This window comes from Eretmochelys imbricata, chromosome 8 (genome assembly GCF_965152235.1).
Source record: "Eretmochelys imbricata isolate rEreImb1 chromosome 8, rEreImb1.hap1, whole genome shotgun sequence".
Taxonomy (NCBI): Eukaryota; Metazoa; Chordata; order Testudines; family Cheloniidae; genus Eretmochelys; species Eretmochelys imbricata.
This window is the reverse complement of record NC_135579.1, coordinates 91,232,754-91,259,433: the sequence shown is the minus strand read 5'-3', so window position 1 is coordinate 91,259,433 and position 26,680 is coordinate 91,232,754. Positions and strand designations below refer to the sequence as shown.

At 39.8% G+C, this 26,680-nt stretch overlaps 1 protein-coding gene across 4 annotated transcripts in view; it reads left to right on the top strand.

The window, feature by feature from the left end:
• ATG4C (autophagy related 4C cysteine peptidase) overlaps positions 1 to 26,680 on the top strand; it is a 105,667-nt gene that overhangs the window by 38,351 nt on the left and 40,636 nt on the right. Inside the window, exon 11 of one of the 4 annotated variants that reach the window (XM_077825190.1) lies at positions 26,515 to 26,635. The exons of 2 other annotated variants lie outside the window; for them this stretch is intronic. In XM_077825190.1, the coding sequence (XP_077681316.1) occupies positions 26,515 to 26,595 (81 nt within the window). In that variant the 3' untranslated portion in view covers positions 26,596 to 26,635. Of the gene's footprint in view, positions 1 to 7,142; positions 17,074 to 26,514; positions 26,636 to 26,680 lie in introns of those variants that run through there. One more of the 4 variants, XM_077825194.1, reaches the window with a different exon arrangement.

Below are 26,680 nucleotides of genomic sequence, written 5' to 3'. Positions count from 1 at the left end.
AAAGTGAAGCAAAGTCTTGGGGTTGACTTCCACTCATCTCTAGGTGGTCAGTGACCACAACCCCTTTTTAAACCAGCTTTCTATGAAAACCTGGTTCTGATGGCGTATGTGTTTTGTCACCACCAGTCTGGATCACTGTAAAACGCTCTATCTAGGATTGAAGGTGGATGCAATACAGAGGGTCCACCTTTGTGACTGCACCTACCGACTCAGTGAGACAGACTACCCATCATGAGCACTTCGTCCACATGTTCCACTTTCTGTTGGTTCCCAGTCTGTGTCCAGTATCCATTCAAAGCCATGGTCCTGATCTTCAAAGGCATCTGTGGGAGACCACATCTTTCAGGATTTACCAAGACAACTGCTCTCTGAGACAATGCAACTTTCAAAGCATTTGTTAAATAAAAAAAAAAATTCAAATTATGTCTCACTTTTTTTTTTTTTTTGGTGCCTTATTTTGGTTTCATGAGTCATTTTTTATTTTTATTTTGGCTAGGGGCCTCAAAAGCTGGAAATAGCAGAAGTGCGCATGAAAGAAGGACTAAGATTTCTATCTTGGAAGCTCTCTGCTTGTGAAATGACCATAGAAATCTGTGTGGGCAGCTGTGTATTAGTTTTACAGCAATCAAGTGTGTTAGGCTTGGATGGTTGGGTCCTAATTTCTTATCTTGTTAAGCAAAGAATTTTTCAGCCCAAGGAAAGTCTTGTGAATTTTTAATCCCTAAACATAAGAAGTGTTGTTCATGGATGATATGATGCAACCTTAATTGCTGAAAGTGTAGCACTAACATGGGGGAGCATGTTTGTAAGTTACGTTAATTACAGTAAAGAATGAGCTCAGTCCAGAGACCTGCTTTATTTCCAGGAGTTATTGATGACCTGTAAAATCAAATGGTGATTGAGTTATAAAGGTCAATAATAGCAGCAATGAACATAAACAGCATGTTTAAAGTCCAGCCCACCTGGTGTTCTTTTTATGCATCGTTTGTATTGATGGACTACTTTTGTGTATGTGATGGAGCAAATAGTCTGTGGCTGCAGTTCCAGGAGCCCCCAATAGGGGCAGATTGTGCTTGATTATTTTAAGGTCTCCCCAGTCCATGAATTATCCATGATCAGGATGTGATTTTTAACAAATTTGTTCATTCTTTACAATTATTGGACAGCTAGGCCCTGATCTGGCGCTGAACATACTGTGGCTGCAGGGTGAGAGTATAGATTGCGTAACAAATTTTACCTTGTTGTTTGGTTTTGAACACCTCACTGATGGTCTGATTTTCATTTACACTAAGGGCTGTTTACACTTCTATGGCAGTGTAAACTAGTTACATCCATTTTAAAGCCCCTTTATATCATCACAGCCATGTAAAAGAGCCTTAAGCTATGTCAACACTAGAGACCTTACAGCGGCACAGCTGTACCGCTGTAAGGTCTCCTGTTAACCGCTCTATACTAACGGGGGAGAGCTCTCCGGTCGGCATGATTAAACACCCCCAATGAGCGGCAGTAGCTGTGTTGGTGAGAGAGCATCAAAAGTTTTACCAACAAAAGTGCTAGTGTAGACATAACCTTAGTGTAAATGAAAATCAGGACCTGAGTAGTTGTCATTGGACCGTACGATTGGTCACCTTCATCAAATGGTATTGTTTCTGTTTCCTCATTAGATGATACCAGCTTTATAAACAAGAGTCCCTTTCCCAGTTTGCAAGCAATCCATGGGCAGTCATAGTTGTTTGTCTATTGTGTGAATAGTAAAAAAGGATTTTCTTCATGGTCACAAGATCTCTTCTTTTGTGAAAGCTCTTGAATGTTTATTCACACGAAAATTCATGATGGTTTTGTTTTCTGCAAATGCTCTTTCAGATAAAAACTTACTCTGTTTATGAATAAAAGCAGTTGTAATTGCCATCAAAACAAATCAGTGTTTTTTTGTTGTTTGTTTAAACCCAAGAAGATGCACAATAAATGTTTAGTGGTTTTTGCCTACCACTAACGTGCATGTGTTGCATATGTTAACAACCAGGGCTTTGTGAGTTCTGTGCTTAATATAAATGAGAGTAATACGTATACAGTCTTTCCTTGTGCTCGCCTTTTAGGCCCTGATCCTGTAAGCTGGTCTGCTCAAGTGAACCCCTGTGTCTGTAGGGAGCTCCATTTAAGTTAAGGGGCCTCTGTGCTGGCTAAAGGACTACACATGCAAAGCTGCTTGCAAGATCAGGGCCTTGATTAGGATAAGGTTATCCAACTTAGTGGGACCTCTTCTGAGCAAGGGTTGCGGGTTTGGGCTCCTATCCTTAGACAGGTTTCAGAGTAGCAGCCGTGTTAGTCTGTATCAGCAAAAAGAAAAGGAGTACTTGTGGCACCTTAGAGATTAACCAATTTATTAGAGCATAAGCTTTTGTAGGCTACAGCCCACTTCATCAGATGCATAGAATGGAACATATAGTAAGAAGAGACAGATATAAATAAAAGTTGGAAGCTGCCATACAAACTGAGAGGCTAATTAGTTAAGGTGAGCTATTATCAGTAGGAGAAAAAAACTTTTGTACTGATAATCAAGATGGCCCATTTAGACAGCTGACAAGAAGGTGTGAGGATACTTAACTTAGGGAAATAGATTCAATATGTGTAATGACCCAGCCACTCCCAGTCTCTATTCAAACCCAAGTTAATGGTATGTAGTTTAAACTAGGTTTCAGAGTAGCAGCCATGTTAGTCTGTATCCGCAAAAAGAAAAGGAGGACTTGTGGCACCTGAGCGACTAACAAATTTATTTGAGCATAAGCTTTCGTGAGCTACAGCTCACTTCATTAACTTGGGTTTGAATAGAGTCTGGGAGTGGCTGGGTCATTACACATATTGAATCTATTTCCCTAAGTTAAGTATCCTCACACCTTCTTGTCAACTGTCTAAATGAGCCATCTTGATTATCAGTACAAAAATTTTTTTCTCCTACTGATAATAGCTCACCTTAACTAATTAGCCTCTCAGTTTGTATGGCAACTTCCAAATTATCTCTGTGTGTGTGTGTGTGTGTGTGTGTGTATATATATATATATATATATCTATATATCTATATATATATATCTATATCTATATATATATATATCTTCTTACTATATGTTCCATTCTATGCATCCGATGAAGTGGGCTGTAGCCGACGAAAGCTTATGCTCTAATAAATTTGTTAGTCTCTAAGGTGCCACAAGTACTCCTGTTCTTTTTATCCTTAGACAGTAAGAGTTGGCAATTATTGCAATCCCATAGTTTCTGCAGAGTGGTACTGAGTGAATGACCGCTCTTGTTTTATTGGCATGTGCTGACTCAGTGGAGCAAGGTTGCTTAGATTCTGTTTTTCAGGAAGTTACGGGGAGGGAAGGAATTGTTGTTGCTCTGCATCAGTCAGTGGCTGTCTTAATTAAATGAGGAAGATGATCTTCATTTTTAAATGTAAATGTCAATTCCACTTAAAGACAATTAAAAATCACGGCAAAATAATGCAAGGAGAGCAGTGTAGGAGGCTTGAATTAGCATATTTATTTATTTAATATTAAACAAGGTGGGATGTTTCCTCTTTGGTTTGTCCTATCTCCACTAACAACTAGGTTGGTTAATAAATAAATTTAAGAAGAAAAACCCCTCCATGTAAATCTAATGAAACATTTAAAAAGAATCTTATTAAAAAACAGAACTAATTCTCCAAAGTTGTTACCTAATCAACAGGCCAACTTTAATCCTTAAACTGGGACAATTGAAAGTTACTTGCATCGTATGGCGGGCCACTCTGATTTTTTAAGTACCTCTCTAAAGCTTGCAGTGTGGGCATCTCTTCTAAGAGTTGCTGTGCTTTCTACACCTAGAAATAATCTGACAGTTGTCTGCTTCAAGATTTACCAGCAACCTTAAGTTCATAGTAGATTAAATTGAAATCAGTGCAGAGGTTTTAAAATCTACACAGTATTGTGATAATCCACGTTTAAACACCATACAGTGGCATCTGGCTACCTTAAATTAGAAAGGGTCTGACCCAATGGTGTGGATCAGAATTTTGTAACTCTGTAAGAAGCAGAATCCAAATGCTGGATCTGAACATACCTGAATGTACAGGTTCGAAATTCAAACCCTAATTTTGCCGATGTTTCAGGGTGTTGGGATTCAGCTGGCAACAGAGCCAATCATGAGCACTGAACTGAAATATGAACCTGAGTTTAGACTTTTTCAGCCCTATTTCTCCTTCCAATGGGATGGGTAAGAAGACATTAAATTTTTCAGCAGCTGTGAAAAGCAGAATGAAGTATTTGCAAAACACAGCAAGCTGATGTCTTGCAAATATATGAAGCTCTTTGGCCTTCACAGCTCAACCAGTGGTTTGTTGTTTTCATGCTAATACAAATTCTTGTATTAATAAGAGCACGGCCTTGGGTTTCTTCATCCGTATGGGAAAAAGTTACTTGTCTGCTGGTAAACAAAGAACAGAAGAATTGATTCACTGTCTTCAATTTTAAAAAGATGGTATGAAGCAATAGTGGAGCAATTTTAATTGTAACTATGTAACACTTGCGATCAGTAAGATCATTTGTGTTCTGTTTTTAGGAATTGGGGTACTAAGGAGTACACAGAGCATTAGAAATGCAAAATATGACCGCATGTTCTCAGGATTTTGTCAGTGTTACATGAAAGAGCGCTTGTGCTGGGATGCTCAACTCTGAGGGTATTCTCTGTTTAGTGTGTATTTACAGAGATGTATGAATATTTGATTAATGAGTCATGGTCTCTGGAGAAATTTAATAACTGTACTGCTGTACAAAGCCAGCTCCTTAACTGTTAACACAGCTGCCAATAGTGTCATTGACACTGAAGCCCTTTCTGCATCTAATATATTCTGTGGCGTAAATTCCTTCGTTACAAGGGGATCTGTGGGACACATTATTCAGTTATCTGTTTTGAACTGTTACAAGCTCAATTTACAGACCTTGATTTGTAAAGATTTTTCCAGTAGAAACAAGCAGTGACACATGAGCTGTAAAACAGCAGTTTCATGTGGCTATGTTTTTACAAAAGTTAGTTGGAAGGTCAGATTTACAAAGTGTTGTTTTAAAAACTTCTCTATATATTATAATAAGGTCTGGGTACAACGTGTTATTACCTGCAACATTAATATGACGTTTGTATACTATAAAAGCATGTGCAACATAAGAATCAATTACAAATGTGGGTGTTAGTGGTTGTATGTGTAAATATCAGTATTCATACAATCCAGTAAATAAAAATTGAAGTTAGCAATACTTTAAAAAATTGACCTAGTGCATCGCAGGTTGATCCTAGTAATCCTTACTTACCTGAGCAATGAATTCAGTGGGACGACTGGTAAGAAAAGACTCTTTTGATGTCGTTTTCAGAGTGAAGTACTAGTTGCGGGGTTTTTTGTTTTTTTTTTTTTTAATGTCAGGACAGATTCATTATTAAATTTTTGTTGAACACTTTTCCAGAAATAATTCACTCTAATTTTACCATTTTCTCCCTTTTTATTTCTAATATCTGTGAAGAGATCAGTTCTTACTTACAAAGTTAGGTGGATATTTTAGCGGTGTTACTTCAGTTAAAGTACTTTAAATAATAGGGGGAAATGTCAAAAAAAGATAAATTTAGTGCTGAGGCTTTTACTGGAAGCTTTAACTGCAGGTTAGAATTATACATGCTATGCAGAATTTCCTGCAACACTTCTCCTTAGGGCCACAATGCATTACAGCAGACGTATAATGAAGCTGCTATAAAATCTCTGGTAATTAAGGGGGATTTGACAGTAATTGCAACAGTGAATCAACTTAATTATTACCTGCTTCAAAGAGAGCTAACCTGATGTTATAATCTAACCTTTTCTACTTTTAAAATGAGAGATTAAACAAGTATATGTAGCATTTAAGAATTAAATCTGTTGAGATAGAATTCTATTAATATACTTTATTATATTATATATACTATATTATATAGTATGTATATACTATATATAAAGTTCTTCTCCTTTAGTTGCTGTGTACATATAGTATGAGTAAAAAGCAAAGCAGCTGAAGGAAAAGAACGGTCATCCAATGAATTAGAAACACACAGCGTGTGTTTGTTCATATAATAAGCAGAACCTTAGCCCATATCTCTGATGCAACCCTCGTCTTGACTGTTAACAGCATAGGGACCCATATAAAGACCTTTGTTATAAATTGCTACAATAAATGCAAGTCTAGTTCCTTGAAGAGCTTTGTAAAAGAGACATGGTGAAGGTACTGTATTTGTGGACTGAATTTTAAGCAAACTATGCTGAAATATGTTTCAGATGTACTGTAAAACCACAAAAGCAAGGGGATGCTGGCTTGAGGATGTCACAGCACTATTGTTTACACTCCTGTTGTGGCATTCACAATACTGTGAGAAGCTATGTAGCTTTTACAAATGTGTAATATTGAAGTAAAAGCATACACAGAATAGTTAACTCCTTTGGTCAAAATTGGTCAGATCCTTTTGGAGATGTGTAATCTGGCCACGTACTGGGAGGAAGACTGTTGACAGAGGAACTATTTTAACTTCCTCTTCAATATTTTGTCCAATTTTAGTATAATGACATTGTCAGCAAATTACAAACAACAAAACAATGAGGTTTAAAGCTCCTTGGGCTGTGGAGAAGGCAGGTTCCAGCCTCAAGGAGCTTCCTGTCTTCTTACTTTCATAAGATCTTCACATAAACATCAAGGGAAGAGTAGACCCTAATAATGGCCCTATGAGCTCACTCATGTGCATTAATAGAAAGGATGAGTTGGTGACTAAACATCAGGGGCTTGATCCAACTCCTTTTAATATCAACGGACTCTGAGACGAGTTGGGTTGGATCCCAGGTTTACATATCTTGAAGCATACCTTAACTCTCTGGAGGACAAGTTCAAATCCTGGCAGGTCAACCCAGCTTTCCATCCTTCAGAGGTAGAAATCTTGAGTTTCATGGGGTTAACCAAGTATGGGTCTTTTGGAATAGACAATCAAAAAATGGAGGCCTTTTCTGCATAGATTTTTAAAGATCCCATAGCATCTCACATAAGACTAATGGGTTGCCTAGAGGATATTAACCACAATTTTTCTCCCTGCCTCTCTTGCAGGGTGCTGCCCTAGTTGGTTTCTATCCTTCCTCGTAGGGGTAAGAGCATTTCATCAGTGTTCTATGTATGTCTAGTATGTGAAGCATCTTGGAGGATGAGAGGCACAATATAAAATCAAATTGTATTCTCCAAAAGCAACAGAGAACTGGGCACAATTATGATGATGAATGTTTTCCATAGCACTATCCACACCAGGATCACCAGCCACAGAAACTAACAAATTTAACCTCTCAACACCCCTGCAAAGCAGGGATTTTACAGATGGAGAAACTAAGGCACAGAGATGTTATGACTTAACCATGTGTTCTTAGGATCATACAACTACTCTGTTATTGTTTACATCTGCTTGTTAGGTTGTGGAAAGATAGACAAAGAGATTTTTGTTTGTTTTTTCTGGTGCCATAACATCCTGCCACTTACAATGTTAGTTTTGCCACTGTAGCCCTCAGTTTTCAGTAATTTGATTAGCCTGACCACTTCAAATGGCCAATTGCTGAAAACGTTCTCAACCCATGCAGCAGTTCCATGGTTTGTGTGAAAATGCCAGTTTTTCATGCACATAAAAGGAATTTAAATTAACTGCATGGCATTAAAAGGGCACAGCTGTGATGTTGCCATTCTAAAACAGCCATCTCTGGGACTTGTGGTATTAGCAGAACGCAGTAGTTAAATCTCTATCCTTCAAATAAGACTTAGAACACGTACAATAGAAATAACTGCTGCAACAGCTTGTTTCAGTTTTGTTGTTTCAAAATCTAGTGCTGTTGCTGCCCAATGACTGGCAATTAAAACAAAACAAACCATGCTAGGCTATGTCTTCCATTTAATAATGGAATAACATCTTAACCGTCATTCTGGAACTCTGTCTAGCTCCCATAGCTACAAAACTGTTAGGGCCTGCAGGGTACAGGATAACTTCCTGTGGCAAAATAGAAACAGCAGCCTAGCCCAAGCTGTGAAAGCTACCTTCAGTAGAGAGAACTGAGCCACAATCCCTATGGTTTCTGCTATTCATATCTGGTACTGAGGCTTCCCCCTTATGCGATCGGGAAGTTCCAAGTCTGGAGAATCCCTTTCCCATGCCTGTAAATCAACAAAGAGTAAAGGTGTTCAAGCTCACCCCGCAAGGATGACTACTCTGTGGCATAATATACTCAAATAAAGCACCTTCTGTTCTACCACCTATCAAAGTGGCCTTGTTTATTTTACTTCGTAGCCCCCACCAAGTGACGGGCACATCACAATATTAAAAAAGTGCATGGGTGGCTCAATGGCACACTGCTAGTACTACTTATTAACTGCTGTCATCTGCCACAGATAGCAGTTAAATGCCTGACTAAACAATTGGGCCTTTCTCCCTGCCCTGAAAGGCATCAGTCCCCCGGCTCTGGGAGTTCAGCAGAGGAAGTGAATTCCAAAAGCAAGGACCCCCTGCTGAAGAGACCCAAAACGGTTTATCTCAAAAACTGACCCTACATGTGCCCCAGTTTTTAACAACGTGCAGAAAGGGGTGATCTCTTAGGTTACAAGGGCCCAAACTGGCAAGAGACTGGGGAGAAATCTCCGTGACCACAGCCTCTGCGAAGTGTAGTCATAAGATAGGTAGGAACCTGCATCTTCAGCAATCATAACTCCTATAAGATTTGCTGTAGCCTGTAACCTGGTAGCAGGCAATGGAAACTTGAGAACATTTCCTAGAATTCGCTTGTTCATAGCAAAAGCTAAATATGTGATCAGATGCTTTTGGTCTCTCTAGTGGCATCAGTGGCTTCCTGCTCTCATATTCATGGGGGGGAAGTAGCAGACTTTTTAAATAAATTTTCACTGATGTCTTTTGCTATTTTTACAATGCATTTTAACATAAATGAGAGATTAACGTAGGGAAAAGTACTTCAGGTGCATGCTCGGTAACTATTTTTTCATAACGTTTTAATGGATTCAGGGTTGAGCGCTACTAAAATCTGGATTTATTAGAAACGCTCCGTGCATTTCAATGGCGTTTTTCTCATGAATCTGGATATTTTACATTATTTCAATGGAGCTGACCCTCTGATTCATTAGAAATGCGCTAATATAACCAATGGACTATTTCTAATGATTCTGGTTTTACAGTAAATCCAAGGGTCAGCTGTACTGAAAACAGTGGTGCTAACCCCTAGGTTTATTAGAAAAATGCTTCAGTGTCTCAATGGAGCATTTCTAATCAATCGGATAAATAGGAATCCTGCACCCAAAAATACCCCTTCTATTGGTGAAACAGGCCCATGGATTTGTTGTTCCTGGCATCCTTTAAAAAATACAGTAGGACTTTTTTGTTCCTTCTAGTGAAATTCCCTCTCCGCTGTACTCACTTCTCTGTGAGGCAGAGGAGTATTTTTCATTTCGTAGAAGAAGAAACCAAAGCACAGAGAAGTTCTGTGAGTTGCTTGGAGCTGGGATTAGAACTTGCAAGTTCTTGACTTTTTAATCATGCAGATGGTTGGCGCACACCTCTCTCTGCCCTCTTCCCTAGATGCTGCGGTGGGAGCATCATCACTGGCCATCCCTGCAGCAAGTTCATCCCAGTCCAGCCTGCAGCTGTTGCTCTAGATCAGACCCTTAGGGATCTGCAAGTCCTTCATCTTTCCCCCCAATTGGCCTAGGCCCACTGAAAAACTCTATTGAAATGCATAGAGTGTCCATCATGGCAGACCAATGGGAAGATGCAAGGAGCAGCCTTAGGCATCCCTCTTCACTGGGACAACCAATAGTCTTGTTCCCCCTGAACTGTGGCCCCACCTTTGTAGCGGGACTTGGGGTGATAATTGCAACTGTCTGGGCTGGAGAGGGGGAGACCCCCCCAACCTCCTCTTTTGGGGTCTCCCCATGACCTTCCTCCCTGGACACTTGTTCCCCTGTATTCGGGAGGGTCCACTTCTAAGGAAGGAGAACTCAAACCCCACCTAATGGAGCAAAGAGCATACATCTGTGTGTGTTTGCATGTGCGTGTGTGTGTAAGACACTGCTGACACCATCCCAGAAGAGCCATGATGGGGTATTGGAGTGAAAGAACTTCTCCTCCCCTACCTTCCCAAACAGCATCCTTTCCTGGGAAGTTCTGATTTTATTATGTGACTTTAGGAGCAGGGACCCTAGTCATGGGCCTAGAAAGCCTATGTAGTAACCCAGCCATACAGGCAAAATTGTATGTATTTTGGGATGGGGCTTGTGCAAAAAGCTGCTAGGTAGGTTGAGCCTAGTAGGATTTGTGGATGAAAGGAAAAAAACAGTCAGGCCATTTTAATTATTTCAGATTTGTTTCAAATAATTTTTAGTTGAACTGATCCTATACAGGTTTCAGAGTAGCAGCCGTGTTAGTCTGTATCCGCAAAAAGAACAGGAGGACTTGTGGCACCTTAGAGACTAACAAATTTATTTGAGCATAAGCTATTTACTAAGATCCCATTGAGGTCAAAAAAGCACTGGTAATGAATCCAGATTCCTTGTCCTCTTTGTGTGAATTACAAACCAGCTTCGTCCCAGAGTGAGCAATATTCTAGCTCTCCTTGTCACACTCTAGGAAATGCACTGACCAACTCATCTGGAAAACCATAAATATAAAGAAAAAGCTGCGGTGGTGACAAATCTGCAAAAATGGAAACTCCTCTTTAAAAAAGTTTAGCGTAACTTAGTTCTCTCTTTTTGGGAAGCTACATGATTTTACCTGAATGTGGAAGTGGAGAAATCCAGGCTAGAGCCAAAAGAAAAAGATTCTGTTCTGAAGTTGCTAAAATTTTGTGCCTCTGCCTAATGCTTGAATATATGATCAGTGTATTCCCTGAATGTGGGAAGACATTGAACCTGCCTACGATGCTTACTGAGAGTCCATCATAAAGACTGAGTATGAATGAGACCACCCTTGATTTCCTTGTTTCTAGGCCCTTTTGTACCCATAACACCCACTGCTTCCAGTTCAGTTGTCTTCTAACTGGTAAAGCCTTTACTGAAGAATGTAGATCCTGGTGGGAATACACTTGGTCAGGGGGATTATAGCAAAGATAGCAATGTGATTTCAAGTCTTTTCCTGCCCTAGAGGTATTCACAAAATCACCAACAGGCAACCTCCCCCTACCCACTCAAATGAGATACAGCAGTTTATCATGTCAAGCCTCACTGCTAAGCGCAGTGTCTAGGGCCTCTGGCTGTCAGAGGCAGGATTTCATCGTGGGGTCCCTAAGGCCAAATAGAAAGCCTCAAATGTTCATTTGTGTTTCTTATTGCCTGGCCAAACCTGTGTGTGCTTAAAAAAGTTTAAAAAGCTGACCCATGTATTAATGGGGCTCAGAAAAATACCCAGTAAGTTAAACTGTTAAATACATTTTTTAAACAAAAATGCATTTCACTCTCTCCTTACTTCTTTTGCATTAGTTGCCTGTATGATATGCTTCCTTCTGTGGTACTAGTTCTTGAAATGAATCTTTCTTATTGAAACCTTGGAAGCAATCCAATTTGAGCTAAATATTAAAATATTGTTGGACAATCTGGTTCATAGACTAACTACATAGAGGTGTGTGTGCCTATAGTGAAGTACGTGTGAATATATATTATATACATTACCTTATCTGTAAAGTTTGTGTGTGTGTATATGTATATTCAAGTTATATCTGTTTACGTATTTGTATGTGTATATAACACACACACGCACATTATATGTATCTCCATATATCTCTGTGTTCAAAATGTGTCTATAGATGCACATATATTTGAATTGTGTTTATATATTTATAATCCTTGGAAGGATTAGATTTTTATTTGGTAAATGTTGGAAAACATCAATTTCACCGAACACCCACAAACCAAACGAAAAAATGTCTTATTAATTTAATAATAGAAATTTACAGATAGGCAAAGTAAGAAAAATGCTGGTTGACAACTTATTAGAGTTTGATTTAAGGATATTAACGTTGTGGACATCACATTCAAAATATACAATTTGTGTTAGAAAGCTTTAACTTTTGAATTTCAGCATCTAATGTTATTGAATAATTGTCTGACCTCTCCATTGTGTAATCCCCCGCCCCCATAATTTCCCACACTTTTAAAAATTTAGATTGCTAAAAATAGGAAAAACAGCTAAAACCCATAATTCTGTGCAACTGTGAAAATTTAAATAGATAAAAATAGAAAAAACACTTAAAAATAAATATTGATATTATCCGTCAAAATTATAAAAGCATTAAAATTGAATTCTGCCAAGGGTATATATTTGTGTGTGTATATATATATTATTATATGCATTGTATCTCTATGTACAAAGTGTGTATATATGCATATATACTTGAGTTATATTTTTGTGCGTGTCAAAAAGAGTATGTCTGTAAAATATTTACTATAGTGTGTGCACATATGTGTATTCATGATGTATGTAAATTTGTGTAAGGTATTTGTGCAACCATAATTTAATCCTCTGTTCAAAATTTATTTCAGCTTACAACATGAGCTCTTTGAAACAATGTTAATTGTTTCAGAACCAAAATCATTGATGATAACTCTTTTAGGAATTGTCATGTTGTCTATAAATATTTAGCAACTGGATTGCATTTGCCAGTGTAACCCTGTATTACAGATGAAAAGGTAGCATCTGCTGAAATTAAAAGTGGCCACATTTTCACTGTAGCTTAATTAAATGCCAAAATTTATCTACATTAACAACAAAGTGGTGAAATTTATTGATCAATTCACATGATATAAGTTGACAAATGGCCTGAGCAATTTCCATAATTTTCTACACGTGTTAAAATTTGTAATGAAAAAAGAATACTATATTAACATTAAATGTAAAATGAAAGGGATATTTTGTACTGGGAGCTAACGCCTGGGGCAGTGTACTTTGTTTTCCATGCCCTGTCCAGGCCTAGGCTGCTTGAGCTGTGTACAGATGGGTCTCTGACAGTCCTACAGCTGTTCTCCTAATTGTCCATTAAGTGTTCTATTGATTCTCTGATTCAAAGTACATGTCTTTCAGCTCAAGCTAGCCTGTGAAGTGGCAGACACATTCCTTGCAGAATGACAGAGGTGCTTAAAACCTTAAAATGTGGGCTGCCACTTTCAATTGAGGATCCTGCTTTCAAAGGAAAAGGCTTGGTTAAAGGAGCTTTGTAATAGCTGGTTAGGTTTTAGTTTCTAAACTTTTAGCATCAATCAATTAAAGCAGCGGCAACATGAAGAGTTTTAATTCCTTGTTAAGCATGTACAGATTGCACTTGGCTGATAAAGGGCTGTGAGTATATCAGTGCTTGCTAACAAGTGATTAGGCTTGTTTAGCTGTATGCAGATTTTTTTTCCAGACCCCTGACATGCGCAAAGATGTTCTCTTCTCATTTGACTTGCAAGTTCACTTTTTGCATTTTTTTTAAAGCGAGATCATCTGCAATTCCAGATTATGCCAGTCAGAACCCTGTTTAAAATCATCTTCCTTTAATCTGAAGAGTGAAAGATAAGATGCATATCTGTTCCAAGGACCATAAATCTTCAAAGAAACAAATAGCCATAGATAAAACTGTAAAAGTTATTTAGTTCTCCACCGAAAGAGGTTTATTAATCTAAAATTTCCAGTCCATTGTGCCATGATTTGGTTATCACACTGTATCTCATTTCTTGCAATTGTATAAGCCTTGTATCTCAAGCAAAGAGATGATAGCTCCATAGCTTAAACTTTATCAATTGAATTCAGATGTATCTCTATCTCTAAGCATATAAATAAATAAATAAATTGCAACATAAAAAATACCTTCCTAAACACAGAGATTTGGATTGTACAATGTACAGATTTTTATCTAGAATTTTTTACCCATATTTGTATATGTTGATTTTGTAATTAAATAATTTTAAGTTTCCACTTAATTTAAATTTCTGTTTTTAAAAAAAGTATAATTCTCCATATAGAATAAGCAAACAACAAGGAACTGTATATAAACTCCATTATATCTTACTATTTAGAAACCATCTGTTACTTGTGCAAAAAGTGAGCTTTTTCTAGATAATTGAAATTACTAAACGGTCCTGTATATTTTTCTAAATGTGTATATATAATTGAAATGAGACATGAAACTGTTTCAGATAAAACTTAAAATAAGGAGAGTTGTTTCTGTGCAAGAAGATTTTTATCCTTTGTAGTTAAAGAAAAATCACTCTGGTGTGAATGTGTGATATGCTTATTCTTTAATCTTCCCCCTTATATTATTCCGTATTTTACTTTTTGCATTGTAGCTAGCAAAATTAACAATCATGGAAGATAACACATTACTTTGACCCATCAATCAAATTTTTCAGAGCCTTTTAATTTAAACCAGAATCTTGCTCCTTGAATTACATTACATTATTTTTTTTCTTACCTTGGCCCAGTTGTCTTTGGGATGTCAAAATTACAAGCAACAACAAAGCGTGGTTCTAAGAAGCAAAAGAACTAGCCAAAAATGCAAGTGAAATTTCTGCCTATGATTCACAGGCAAAAAAAAGATGCATTTGAGATTTTATAACCACAGTCTCTCCCTATCCCATAAAAAGGAATATGTGTCAAATTAAAGAAGTCATCTAGGAGGTTGTAGAATATGTTGTAAGGCACATATTCTCAATTTAGGGATGTAAATTTCCACCCTACATGCATGGGGCTGATACACCAAATTCCCTGTGCATCAAGAGGACAATAAACCACTGCCTTGTTTTCACCTTCAAACAGATTGAATAAAAAAAGTCTCTTTAATGTAATAATAAACTATATATTGATACCTGCAAAACATTTTGTGAATCTACTTAGATTCCAGCACTTTCAATTACACTGTTAGCCAGTTTTTTAAAAAGATTTTTAGAAGCTTTCAGCTGTAGACTTTTGTCTTGTTGAATGAACTTCAGCTACACTAAATTTTAAGTAAATTTGTGATGACTGAGCAATATACATTGGCTGAGCTAGAATCCAATAACCCACAGGACAAATTAATTTTCAACAAAAAGGGCAGAAACCTCAAGTGCCATGAGTATATGGAATCTCGGTCTATCTCTCCGGAGCCATTTTTGCAAATCACTACAGCTATTCATAATCTAAATCAGTCTCCTTTAGCAGCAGAAAGATCTTTTTTCATGACAAAACAGAAGATGACATTCATTAGTGCCTAACTTGCATAAGCTACCTTAAATTTATTGGTGCTCTTATACTTATTGGGATAAGAATTCCTTTGTCTACAGCTATTGGAAAATTCCGGATGTACTACTTAAAAATATAAATTGTCACTTTTATCAGAACTTTTGGCAGTTTACTTTATTTTAGAAGTAAAACCAGTGGTTAAGGTTTTAAGACTTGCAATGGGCGTTGTTTCAATCGTGGTTAATATGCACCCAGGATAGCAATACCAGTGTAAGCGAGTGGCTGTACAAAAATCCACACTTCTTAGAGAATTGCTGCTGCTTAGAGCGAGAGGTGTAAACTCTTCACTATACGGTGTATAAATACAACTTAGGGTATTACAAATGAACTCTACAATTTATGGGTGGATTCTTGGCTGAGGGCCAAATCCTCAGCTGGTGTAGATCAGTGTATCTCCACTGACTTGTAAGCAGTATTATGCAGAGAAATGGTGTATGACAGTGCTTCTATTCTGGACCACTCCCTATGCTGGAGATCTTCTAGTCAGTGCACTCCGATTCCCTTTCCAACATCCCACATCCTGCAGAACCTATAGAGCTTGGTTGTGTGAAAATGTATTATTAGGACAGTATTAAAGAGTGTAAATAAATGTGCTGAAGGTGCCTGATGGTTTCTGTCCTCCCAGTTTATACTCTTCATTCCATCTCCTGGGTATAGGACTCTACATTTATTAGTTTTGAATTTCCTCTTGTTCCATGCAGTCTCCGCTCTTCTCAACTTTCCAAATCTCTTTGCAGTATGTGTCTGTCCTCTTGGATATTTGCAATGCCTTCTGTTTTGGTGCCATCCACAAATTTGAGCCCTGGGGGATTGGGTTACAACTAGCAGAAAGTATATCTGCTTCAAGAAGGACAGAAGTTCATGGGTTCTGCAGACCACTAGATGTCCATGGACCACAATTTGAGAACAACTTCTCTATCAGAGCCTTTAAGAAATGAAAAATATATTGAGATCTGTTGGAATGCATCTTTCTGATGTGGAGTTGGGGGACCAATTTCTGCCTGCAGTTCGGCTTATCCACCTCCCATTGCCAATGGCAGCTGCCTGTGCATATTGGAATGTGTGCAAGATTGGACCACAATGTTTGTTGTCTTATTGTTATTTAAAAGCTGACAATGTGACTGATGTGACATGAAATACATCCACCAGTGGATTCAGGGACTAAAACCACTTTAAGGATAATTCTCCCTTATCCATTAATCATAAAACATGGACATCAAGGGCAGAATACTTAGATTAAGTGCATTAGGGCAGGGACCCTTTTATTGTTATGAATACAATGGGTCCATGGCTCTTAGGTGCTACCACCATGCAAATAAATTATAATAATAATATATTTCCTGCTTATACACGGTTAGTTGTAGGACATGCTCTTTAGTATTGTCTCTCTTGTGATCCCTACCCTCTTTAAATGTTCTGCTAGCACCTAGAGGCAAGAGTAAATTCTTCAGGTCTCTTCAGAAAATCATAGTAACTCGTCCATCAGGAATCATCTTTGCATCTTCCTAAAGATTAGAAAGGAGGCTCAAATTTTAAAGAGAGGGAATTTGAACACTCAACAAATTTACTGAAGAATGTGGTGGATTGTTGATGACTTGAAGTCTTTAAATCAAGACTAGCTGAAACTGAAGTTATGGATTGATGCAGAAATTATTGGGTGAGGTTCTTTGGTCAGTGTTATGCATGAGGATTGACCAAATGATCAGGCTGTAAAATCTTCTAATCTAGTCTATCTTCATGCATCACCATATGCTCCTCTATCTGTAGGCTTTAGCCAAAGTGGACATAGATATTTATATTAAAATTCTAAAAATAAAATAGTGAACTGACTTGTGTCTGTGGGTACCACTCCTCTCTTCTGGATGGAACTGGCACTGCTTGACTATAACTTGTAGGCCCTAGACCAGGCGTGGGCAAACTTTTTGGCCCAAGAGCCACATCTGGGAATAGAAATTGTTTCATGGGCTATGAATGCTCACAAAATTGGGGTTGTGATGTGGAGTGGGGTGGGGTGAGGGCTCTGGTTGGGGGTGCGGCCATAAATGAGCTAAGAGCGCAGGAGGGGGCTCAGGGCTGGGGCGGAGGAGTGGGGGGGGTTTGAGGGCTCTGGGGTGGGGTTGGGGATGAGGATTTTGGGGTGTAGGAGGTTCTCTGGGCTGGGACTGAGGGGTTCAGAAGGCAGGAGGGGGATCGGGCTGGGGCAGGGGGTTAGGGTGCAGGAAGGAGTACAGGCTCTGGCTGGGGTGTGGGCTCTGGGGTGGGGCTGGGGATGAAGGGTTTGGGGTACCAGAGGGTGCTCCGGGCTGGGATCGAGGGGTTCGGAGGGCGGGAGGGGGATCAGGGTTGGGGCAGCGGGTTGGGGTTGGGGGGAGGCTTAGGGTTGCAGGCTTCAGGTGGCGCTTACCTCAAGCAGCTCCCGGAAGCAGTGGCCATGTCCCCCCAAGCAGGCTCCTACACAGACCTGCGGCCAAGCATCTCTGCACGCTGCCCCATCCACAGGCGCCACCCCTGCAGCTCCCATTGGCCGCAGTTCCTGGCCAATGGGAGCTGCGGGGGTGGCACTTGGGGTGGGGGCAGAATGCAGAGCGGAGCCCCCTGGCTGCTCCTATGTGTTGGAGCCATAGGGGGGCCATGCCGCTGCTTCCGGGAGCTGCGTGGAGCGGCCCCCGACCCTGCTCCCGGGCTGAAGCACCGGAGTGGGGCAAGCCCCAGACCCCCCTCCCCAGCAGGAGCTTGAGGGCCAGATTAAAATGGCTGGCGGGCCAGATACGGCCTGCGAGCCGTAGTTTGCCCACCCCTGTCCTAGACAACTAATGGATGATAGCAGTTCTTCTTTAGCCTCAGCGGTAGGAGCCTGGTTTTGGAGTCTGAAGATGTGGATTCTGTAACTACTGCCACCATGAAGTGTTGAGTAGCCATTGTGCAATAACTACCAAGTCCTTGGAGGCCACAGATTTGTTACAATGTTTAAAAAAAAAAATTCTGGGTTTTATTTCTAATTATCACATCAATTCTTCTGAGAATGTCCAGGCAAGGGAGCTACAGGAATTGCTTCCTATCCAAGTACAACAAATATAACTTAACTCCAGGAAATAGTTCTCCTGGAGTTCAAATGACTGGTCTGACTCCTGTTTCTACTATGGAACTTTGATACCTTGGCTGGCTGGGCCTGGGAGCATCACACAGTTACATCTTTTTAGTTCGGGGGGGGAGGTGCAGTACCTATTGTGTAATCTAGAACCGTCTTTTTCCTCTCTCGTGTCACCCATCCCAAAAGAGGACTGTTCTAGTGGAACAAATTTGAAAAATGCTTCTCCTTTTTCATACTTTATTGAAATCATAACCCTTTGTTTCTGACCTACTGGTTTGTTACCAGGGAAATTCATAGGGCTATTGCAGATTCATCATTTTGACTCATCTGCAGGCTGTTTCTCTATATATATCTAAGTAAATGGGTCTAAAATTTAATTACAAGAAACGTATCAATGACATGAGAACTCACTTTCTGATCTCATCCACGAGCTTTATAAAAGCAGGGTAAGAATGAAACATCCTCATCTTGGCACAGATTTTCAAAGTTACAATAGGTGCATGCTCTTGCACATCTATGTTTGCGTGCAAATACCATGGCTGCAAATCAGACCTTTTCCCCTGCAGACATGGTTGGGTTTTCACACTTACCTGGTCTTGTCAGTACCCAAAAATCTAATGTGCCCATGTATGCTGGGTATTTGTTTCCTAAATTAGACACACAATTGTATGTGAATGCCTAACTTTAAAAATATGGCTTTTTATGGACTTTACTGGCCTCCCTGGCATGCAGCCATATTGATGTAAATCCACTTTTTGCATCCGTCACAGCATACCCAAGACCTATATGTGTATTTTACTGTGCCCTGCTGGCTATTTTTCTTAAATACTAGATATGAGTTTACTAACTACAACATGATGGACTAATCAGCATTGTCCCTGCTGTGTTCCACAAAGAGATAAGAGGCACTTCACTTTTTATCAAGTGTTTCTCTGACACATAGAACCTCTTCTTAACCACATTGCAAAACTTTCCCTTTTCTCTATTGATTTTAAGCCTTTCGCAAGGTCATTAATCTTCTAGTGATGGTCAAATCTCATAAGTGCCAGAGGTTCAGATTGGCTAGTTAAGCAAAAAAGTTTGGATGTTTAACCCAAATCTGAGAAGAACTATCTGAGCATTGTAGATCTGTAGAACCTAAGATTCTCAGTACAAACACACCTTCTGCCATAGTCTTCCATCTTGTGTAGTTCTGGTTCCAGATGGAGCCAGGAAGTTCAGATGCAGGGGTGAAGAACAGGATATGCTTGGAGGCAGGTATAGTGGAATTCTTCTGAAGTTTACTGTTTCAGATTTGGATGAAAGGTCAGGTTAGTTCTTGTTTTATTGTTTATCTCTACTAGAAAAAATAGGAATTCTTGTTTTATCATCTGTGTTCTAATCCTGGCTTTGTGGATGACCTTGGGCAAGATTTTCCCCTCTATAAAATGGCAATAGTAATATTTACTTCCCTCACAGAGATGTTGTGCGGCTTAGGGCTTGTCTAGATAAACATTTAGTTCACCACAAACTGGGGTTTTATACCCTCTACTAGCCTGCTGCAGACTAATTGTCCAGGTGGACTCTGTTGACTCACATTAACAGTTTGTTAATGTGCTTTAATCTCGTCCCATTTCAAAGAGGACTAGATCAAAGTGCATTAATGCACTGTTAATGTGCTTTAGCAGGGTCTCATGGACAGTTAGTCAGTGGCAGGCTAGTGCAGGGTTGAGTCACACCACAGCTAGCCCTGAATGAATTGTACCTGTTGACAAGTCCTTAATGTCTGTAAAATGCTCTGAGATCCTCAAAAGATGCTACAGTATTACTGTAGAGAAAGGAAAAGCATCCTAGCACAAAACATTTTGGAGAAAAGTGACTACTAAAAATAGCGCCCCCCGTTTAGAAAGGTGCAGTATGAAAAGTGTGCAGGGAGAATACATAACGCACTGTACCTGTTCCTAAAGCCATGGGCATTCCAGGTAGAACAGCCATTTAAGCCCTGTGTTAGTTCCCAATAGCCTTGCTTGTATTCAACAGCACAACAAAATGACTCTTACCCAACCTGATGGATTTTTTCCTAGAAAGCAGCGAGCACAGCAGCAATTGAGGAGGAATCTCCCTCCTCGGTGGGGAGGGCTAGGGCCTTGTGGGGAAATCCTGTTGGAAAGAGCCTTTTCCTTGCTCCTGGACCTCTTTAATGTGTATGTCTCAGCTCTTTATGAAAGAGGATGATTTAGGAAGTATAAATGGATGCACTCTGGTGCATCATCACAGCTCAGCTACGCTTCATGGTTCTCTCGCCCTAAGAACATGGGCTACACGCTTGATCAGCCAAGAGAAGCTGCTCCATCTCCACTGATATATAGTCCAAAAGGTGCAGTGCATAGCCATTGTAACAAGAAAAGGATCAGTTTGTGGCCCCAGGGTATTAACATATTCCTCAAACCACCCTTCCAGGAAAGTTATGACACTAGAGTACTATACAGGGGTTTTCAGGACAAATTTTTTGGTGGCCTCAGAGTGCGGCCACCAACTCTTGCTGGTGGCCTCTCTCACACTTGCCCCTAAACTATTTAATTAGTTTTAGGAAAAACAAATAAATATGCACATATTCACACCCAAATCATTGTAATTTATTTATTGCTAGCTAGTAAGTCTGTTGCAAAAAAGTGATATTAGCAAACATAAAAGTATCACTTTACTTGGCCCCAGCAAGCCTGGGGACAAATTAAGCCCCGGATTGCGGGGGTGGGGGCAGGGTAGTCTGTAGGGGCCAGGAGTGATGGAGTTGAGGGGTCCAGGGGAGACAGTGGGGGGCCAGAGCCTGAAGCCCCATGGCCAGGGGATGAGGATGGAGCCCGAAGCTCTGTGGCCGGAGACTGTCACCCCACTACACCTGGGTGAAGCCAAAGCCTGAGCCCCACCATCCCTGGGAAGGTGGGAAACTCACCAGTTGCCTGCTCCTCCAGCGATGTGCCCCAGCTATCTCCAGAGGGGGGCTGGGACCAACCCCTGCTTGCAGCCCCAGCAGACAACACCAAGCTGGTGCATCCAGGAGCAAGAGGGAGGGGCCACTGCTTTGCCCCCCTTCCCCTCAGTCACAGCCCAGGAAGCTGTGGCTGCAAGAAAAGCCACTGGTGGCCACAGTTGAGAAACGCTGAGTTACAACAGATCAAACCAGACCGTAATGTTTGCTAATTATTGTTAGTTTTCAAATTGCAACACATTATGTCTTTCATCAATTTCTCCTTTGATTTGAAGCTGATTGAGAGCAGAACAAAATGGCTCAATTATAAAGTTACCATAGCTGGATCTCTCTAAAAATGAGCCCAACTTAATTTTAGCTCTGCATAATACTACGGAAATCTCTGCTGTAATTTGGCAATCTTTTTAGGATGGTCCTGAGGGTGTAGCATAAAATAAGAAGGCAATTCACTTACATCAGGCTTTCTGGGTTGCAGTTTAAGTTGATATATTTGAAATGAAGGCAAGGATTTGTTTAAACCTCTTTTGGAGTGAGACCCCCATTTCCAGCGGCTGTGATATCTCAGCAGGGCATTGGAAGAAGAGTAAATCTAAGTGGGCTGAGATGCACCACAGAAAGGTTGTTCAGATTCACCTGGGAATGGTGAAATCTCTTAAAAATGGAAGTAAATAAATACATTAAAATGGTTTACCCTACCTTCCTAACCCCTCCAAAACACAATGATCTGAAAACTAATTAGTACCACTCCCAGCCCCACCATGCTCCGGCATGCCCACAGTGACTTGCAGGGATGGGGATTGTAGCTGCAAACTCCACTGAATCCATGGAGCCGTGGGTCAAAGAGAGGCCAGTCGTTGCTAGCACACCTCTGGAGATAGCCAGCCTCCTAGCTCCTGGGTCAGAAGGATCCCACAAGAACTGCTATTCCGTTAGTTATTCTCCCTGCAGCTAGGCACCCTTCCCTGTGCCCCAGGGGTTTAGAAGGCTCTTGGGGGAGATGCTGCTGCTCCTAGCAGCAGCGATGCCTAGACAGATTTCTGAAGGTGCCGCTTCCAGGTCATTTCATATGTAGAAGTAGGAAGCCTGTAGGTGATGAAGGGTGAGCATTGCAATGAACGCCTGAGAAGCCTGGCTTTCTGCCCCCGCACGTACATCACACCATCTAGCAGTTACAGTCCTCAGACAACCACTCTCGCCCCATCCTGCACTTGCTCCTCTCTCTCTCTCTTTTTCCCAGACAGTTCAGGAAAGTGCATGGCTCAGAGCATTAGCAATGGGATAAAAATCCTTTCACATCTAGATCACTAATTTAAATTCAGTCCTGGGGCCCACTTCTCCCATTGCAGGATGCAAGCAACTCCCATTGATTTTCAGTGGGGGTTCCACTGACCTCAAAGGGAATGAATTACCTCATGCAATGGGAGACCAGGGACCAAGGTTGGTGGTGACCCACATTTGTTACAATGTGAAAGGTATTTGGTGGTCTTACCCACTTTCCAGCAGACAAACCTCCACCAATGTCAGGACTAATCGACTGTATCTGCCATTGATTGGCTGGCTCTGGAGACTGGGTTGTCCTGTAAGCCCTTGAGGGGCTCCCATCAGGTCAAGAGTGAGGAAGCTTGCACTGGGCTGAACCTGTTTTATAGATCTCACATAGGAAAAAGCTCGGGAGATAGCACTGCATGATGACAGGCTCCGCCCAGCAGTAGTTGCTATAGGAATGTGTGAAATAGATTTCGTTCTCCATCTCTACCAATGGGTCACTTTTAATGGAAAGAACATTGTGTTAAAATTGTCATGGTTTTAGGGATTGCCTCATTTGAACTGGTTGCTCTATGCTGTCCTAATGGTCCAGTGATGGCATCTGATTGTGAAACTGGCTCTCGGCCACTCTGATTGTGATTGTTGTCTGCAGCAGCGTTGCTGATTCCCTGTGTATTGTTATGAGACTAGCCCATCGAAACTGTCAATATAGTTTATTCAGCGGCACACTTATTCCCTCATTTGCTCCAATGCATTTGAAAATCCTTAAGTATCAAGAGACATGAAATTAAAAAATAACAACCACCAAGTAAAAACAAAGCCACAACAACCAGGGGGCCAAATTCAACCCGGATGCCGTTTCTTCAGAATAGCACCAGGGATAGAATTTAACCCACAGCCTGTCTGCATCTTGTCAGTTGAAATAAAAATGCAGCCTTGTAATAACAAACTCTGACTGTGTCACTTTCTCTAGATAAATGTAGAGGAAAATTTAAGGCATCAAGAGAAGGAGCTTAAAATCAGGTGATGCCCCACATAATACATGCTGGAGAGGGAATCCTGGCAAGAATTGGATTGTGTGTATCTATGTGTGTGTTACCTATAGAAATTCACAAGTATTCACAAGTCTAAGTCAAAACATCTATCATTGGATGCAAAAAAATTCCTTGCAACAAGATCAGTTTTTGCAATAAACTAAATAATACCAACCCTTTAAGTAGGTGACCATTGTTAACATTCACATTTCCTTACACTTTGCAAGTGGTGAATGGGAGGTCTGATTAAACATGATACAAAAAGAGCTTGCAAGTAGCACTGTTTACTAACATTTCAATTTCTATGCCTCATTTATTAGACTTAGAATAAAAAGGTTAGAGGGCTGTTTGGGATTGTCTTTAACCTTGATGATATTTCCACTGAAGCAGCATAATGGCTCTTAATTGCTTAAGTGAAGAGAACATGTTGACATGTCCTTCTTTGTGCTTAAAGCTCTGTGCCTAAAGCATTATGCTAATTCAAGCATTATATACACCAAAGTATTTATGGGACTGACACAAGTGATGTTGCAGGTAAAGGGCTGTGAAATGGTCTGTAAACAGAGAGAATTGATTCCAGGCCCAAAGCAATGCTGTTAAAGTCACAGACATTGAACAGCCAGCCCTACAATTTCTATCCAGATTGTCAAACTGGGTCAGACGGTGTCAGCAGGGCTGCCATTATGGATCAGATGGGTGGTTTAATAATATGTAAACCAACCACATAAATGGAAATTAACGTGGAAGCACTGAGTACCTGATTCTGGCTTTTTTTTTTTTTTTTTTTTTTGCACAGCCGTTTTGGTTACGGAATTCTGAGTTGCAACATTTGCTAAAACATTTAGGTGTAAAAAAGTAAATCAGCATTATGGATTGTAATTGTATTTCCCTAAGTCAAGAGAGCAGCAGTGCAGCCTGAAGAAATCACAGAAGAATCTGTGCATCATTTAAATCTTTGTGCAACAATATAAAATAAAAAAATCCATAGATTTGACCCACTAGTCTTTCAGTATATTTAGTTTTATACATTGTCTGCCTTTTCATACTAGGGATGAGATTAATATGTAAAAGAGCACTGTTACTTTTAAAATAAAACAGTTTTCAAATATCTTCTTACAAGGTTTACTAATGACCACAGGCTCCCAAAACTGAAAAAAATTTAAAAGTCTAATTTGCATCTCATCCTTTTATGCCATTTATTTACTTTTTGTATTTCACTCACATAAATCAATGAAATTAGAAAAGTTTTTTTTCTACTTATTTTCACTCTAGATTCTGAGGTACTAGCCCAATTATTTGCTGTTTCACTTTAAACTGATACAGATGTATGTTTAAATCTCTCACTCACATCTAATGTATTTTTATTCAACTATTTTTATATATTTTTAATGTCATGAAAACATTTAAATTCGTACTCGAATTCATGTGTAAAGTGTAAGTTCAGACAAAAATCTTATATTCATCGTTGTTTGTAAGGAACTAGCATACTTTGGACATGATTGAAATAATACTAAATAATAATCATAAAAATGATTTTGTAACACCTCTTTCCTTTTTAGAAAAATCTAAATGTTGAAAATAAACTCATGTGTGTCCTTTGAAATGCTATGTGTCTCACTCTGATTTAGAAGTGATTCAGCAAGAAGGATATTTTTGATTAAATTGACCTTGTTGCACAGGAAAAATCTGGACAAGTTGCTGCCTGTTTCTTCAAACTCCTCCTCCACAACAAGATGCTGTTTCTCTCAGCACGGTACACTGCAACGTATGCACCAAGGACATACCTCTTTCCCTCTCTGTGGAAAAGTTCTGTTTCAGTGCTGTTTCCTTGTTTGCAGATTTCTGCATTGTTGAGAACGTTATTCTGTAAAAACTGTACCTTACCAAACGACTCAAAGACAGATTTTGGCATCATGCATCCCAACTTAACATGTCTGCCAATGGGGTTATAATGTTCTGACTGTTTCTTGGACCATTGGCAAATATTTATATGGCACTATAATATATCAGACCTATATGGTGATTATAAAGAGGTGTCAATATTTGCATGTTAAAGCACGAGGTAAATATTTTTAATCGTTCATAGGGTGGAATAGCAGAAATAGTCGAACCCTGGGTTGAGTCCCCTGCACACTTTGGAGTTCCCTTAGACCAGGGGTCAGCAACCTTTCAGAAGTGGTATGCCAAGTCTTCATTTATTCACTCTAATTTAAGGTTTCGCTTGCCAGTAATACATTTTAACATTTTAGAAGGTCTCTTTCTATAGTATATAACTAAACTATTGTTGTATGTAAAGTAAATAAGGTTTTTAAAATGGTTAAGAAGCTTAATGTAAAATTAAATTAAAATGCAGAGCCCCCTGGACCGGTGGCCAGGACCCGGGCAGTGTGAGTGCCCCTGAAAATCAGCTCGCATGCCGCCTTTGGCATGCGGGCCATAGGTTGCCTACCCTTGCATTAGACAAAACCCATTTACATAGGAAGGGGTTAATTTTACCCTTGCAATATTTTGAAAAGTAAAATAAATGGGCTGAGGATTTATTCTAGTATAATAATTGGAGGGGACTGATGGTCTTGGAAATACGAACGTGAACTAAGAGACACTGGAAGGTTCTACACCTATATTTGGGGGGCTACATAATAATATATTTGCATATTACACAGTGCATGATTTTTTGCATGTTTAATGCTTGAAACAAATATTTCTTGACTGATCACATATGTTGTGCTTGCTCTTTATTAGTTACGGGTTGCAGGACATTAGGCTTTGATGTAAGATTTTTAGTGCCATAATGAAACTGAGGTAAAAATATCACAAAAACAATCTTTCCATAGGTGATCATTCACTTCCTGTTATACTCCAAACCAGGAAATGGAGAGGTCTACAAAAATGGAAAAATAAAACAACAAAATTGAACCAGACCCTTTAAAAACTTCATATGGTGGATTGGTTGAGGTCAGATCTTATTTTAATGAGACTAATTTGCTTGTATGGTTTAGT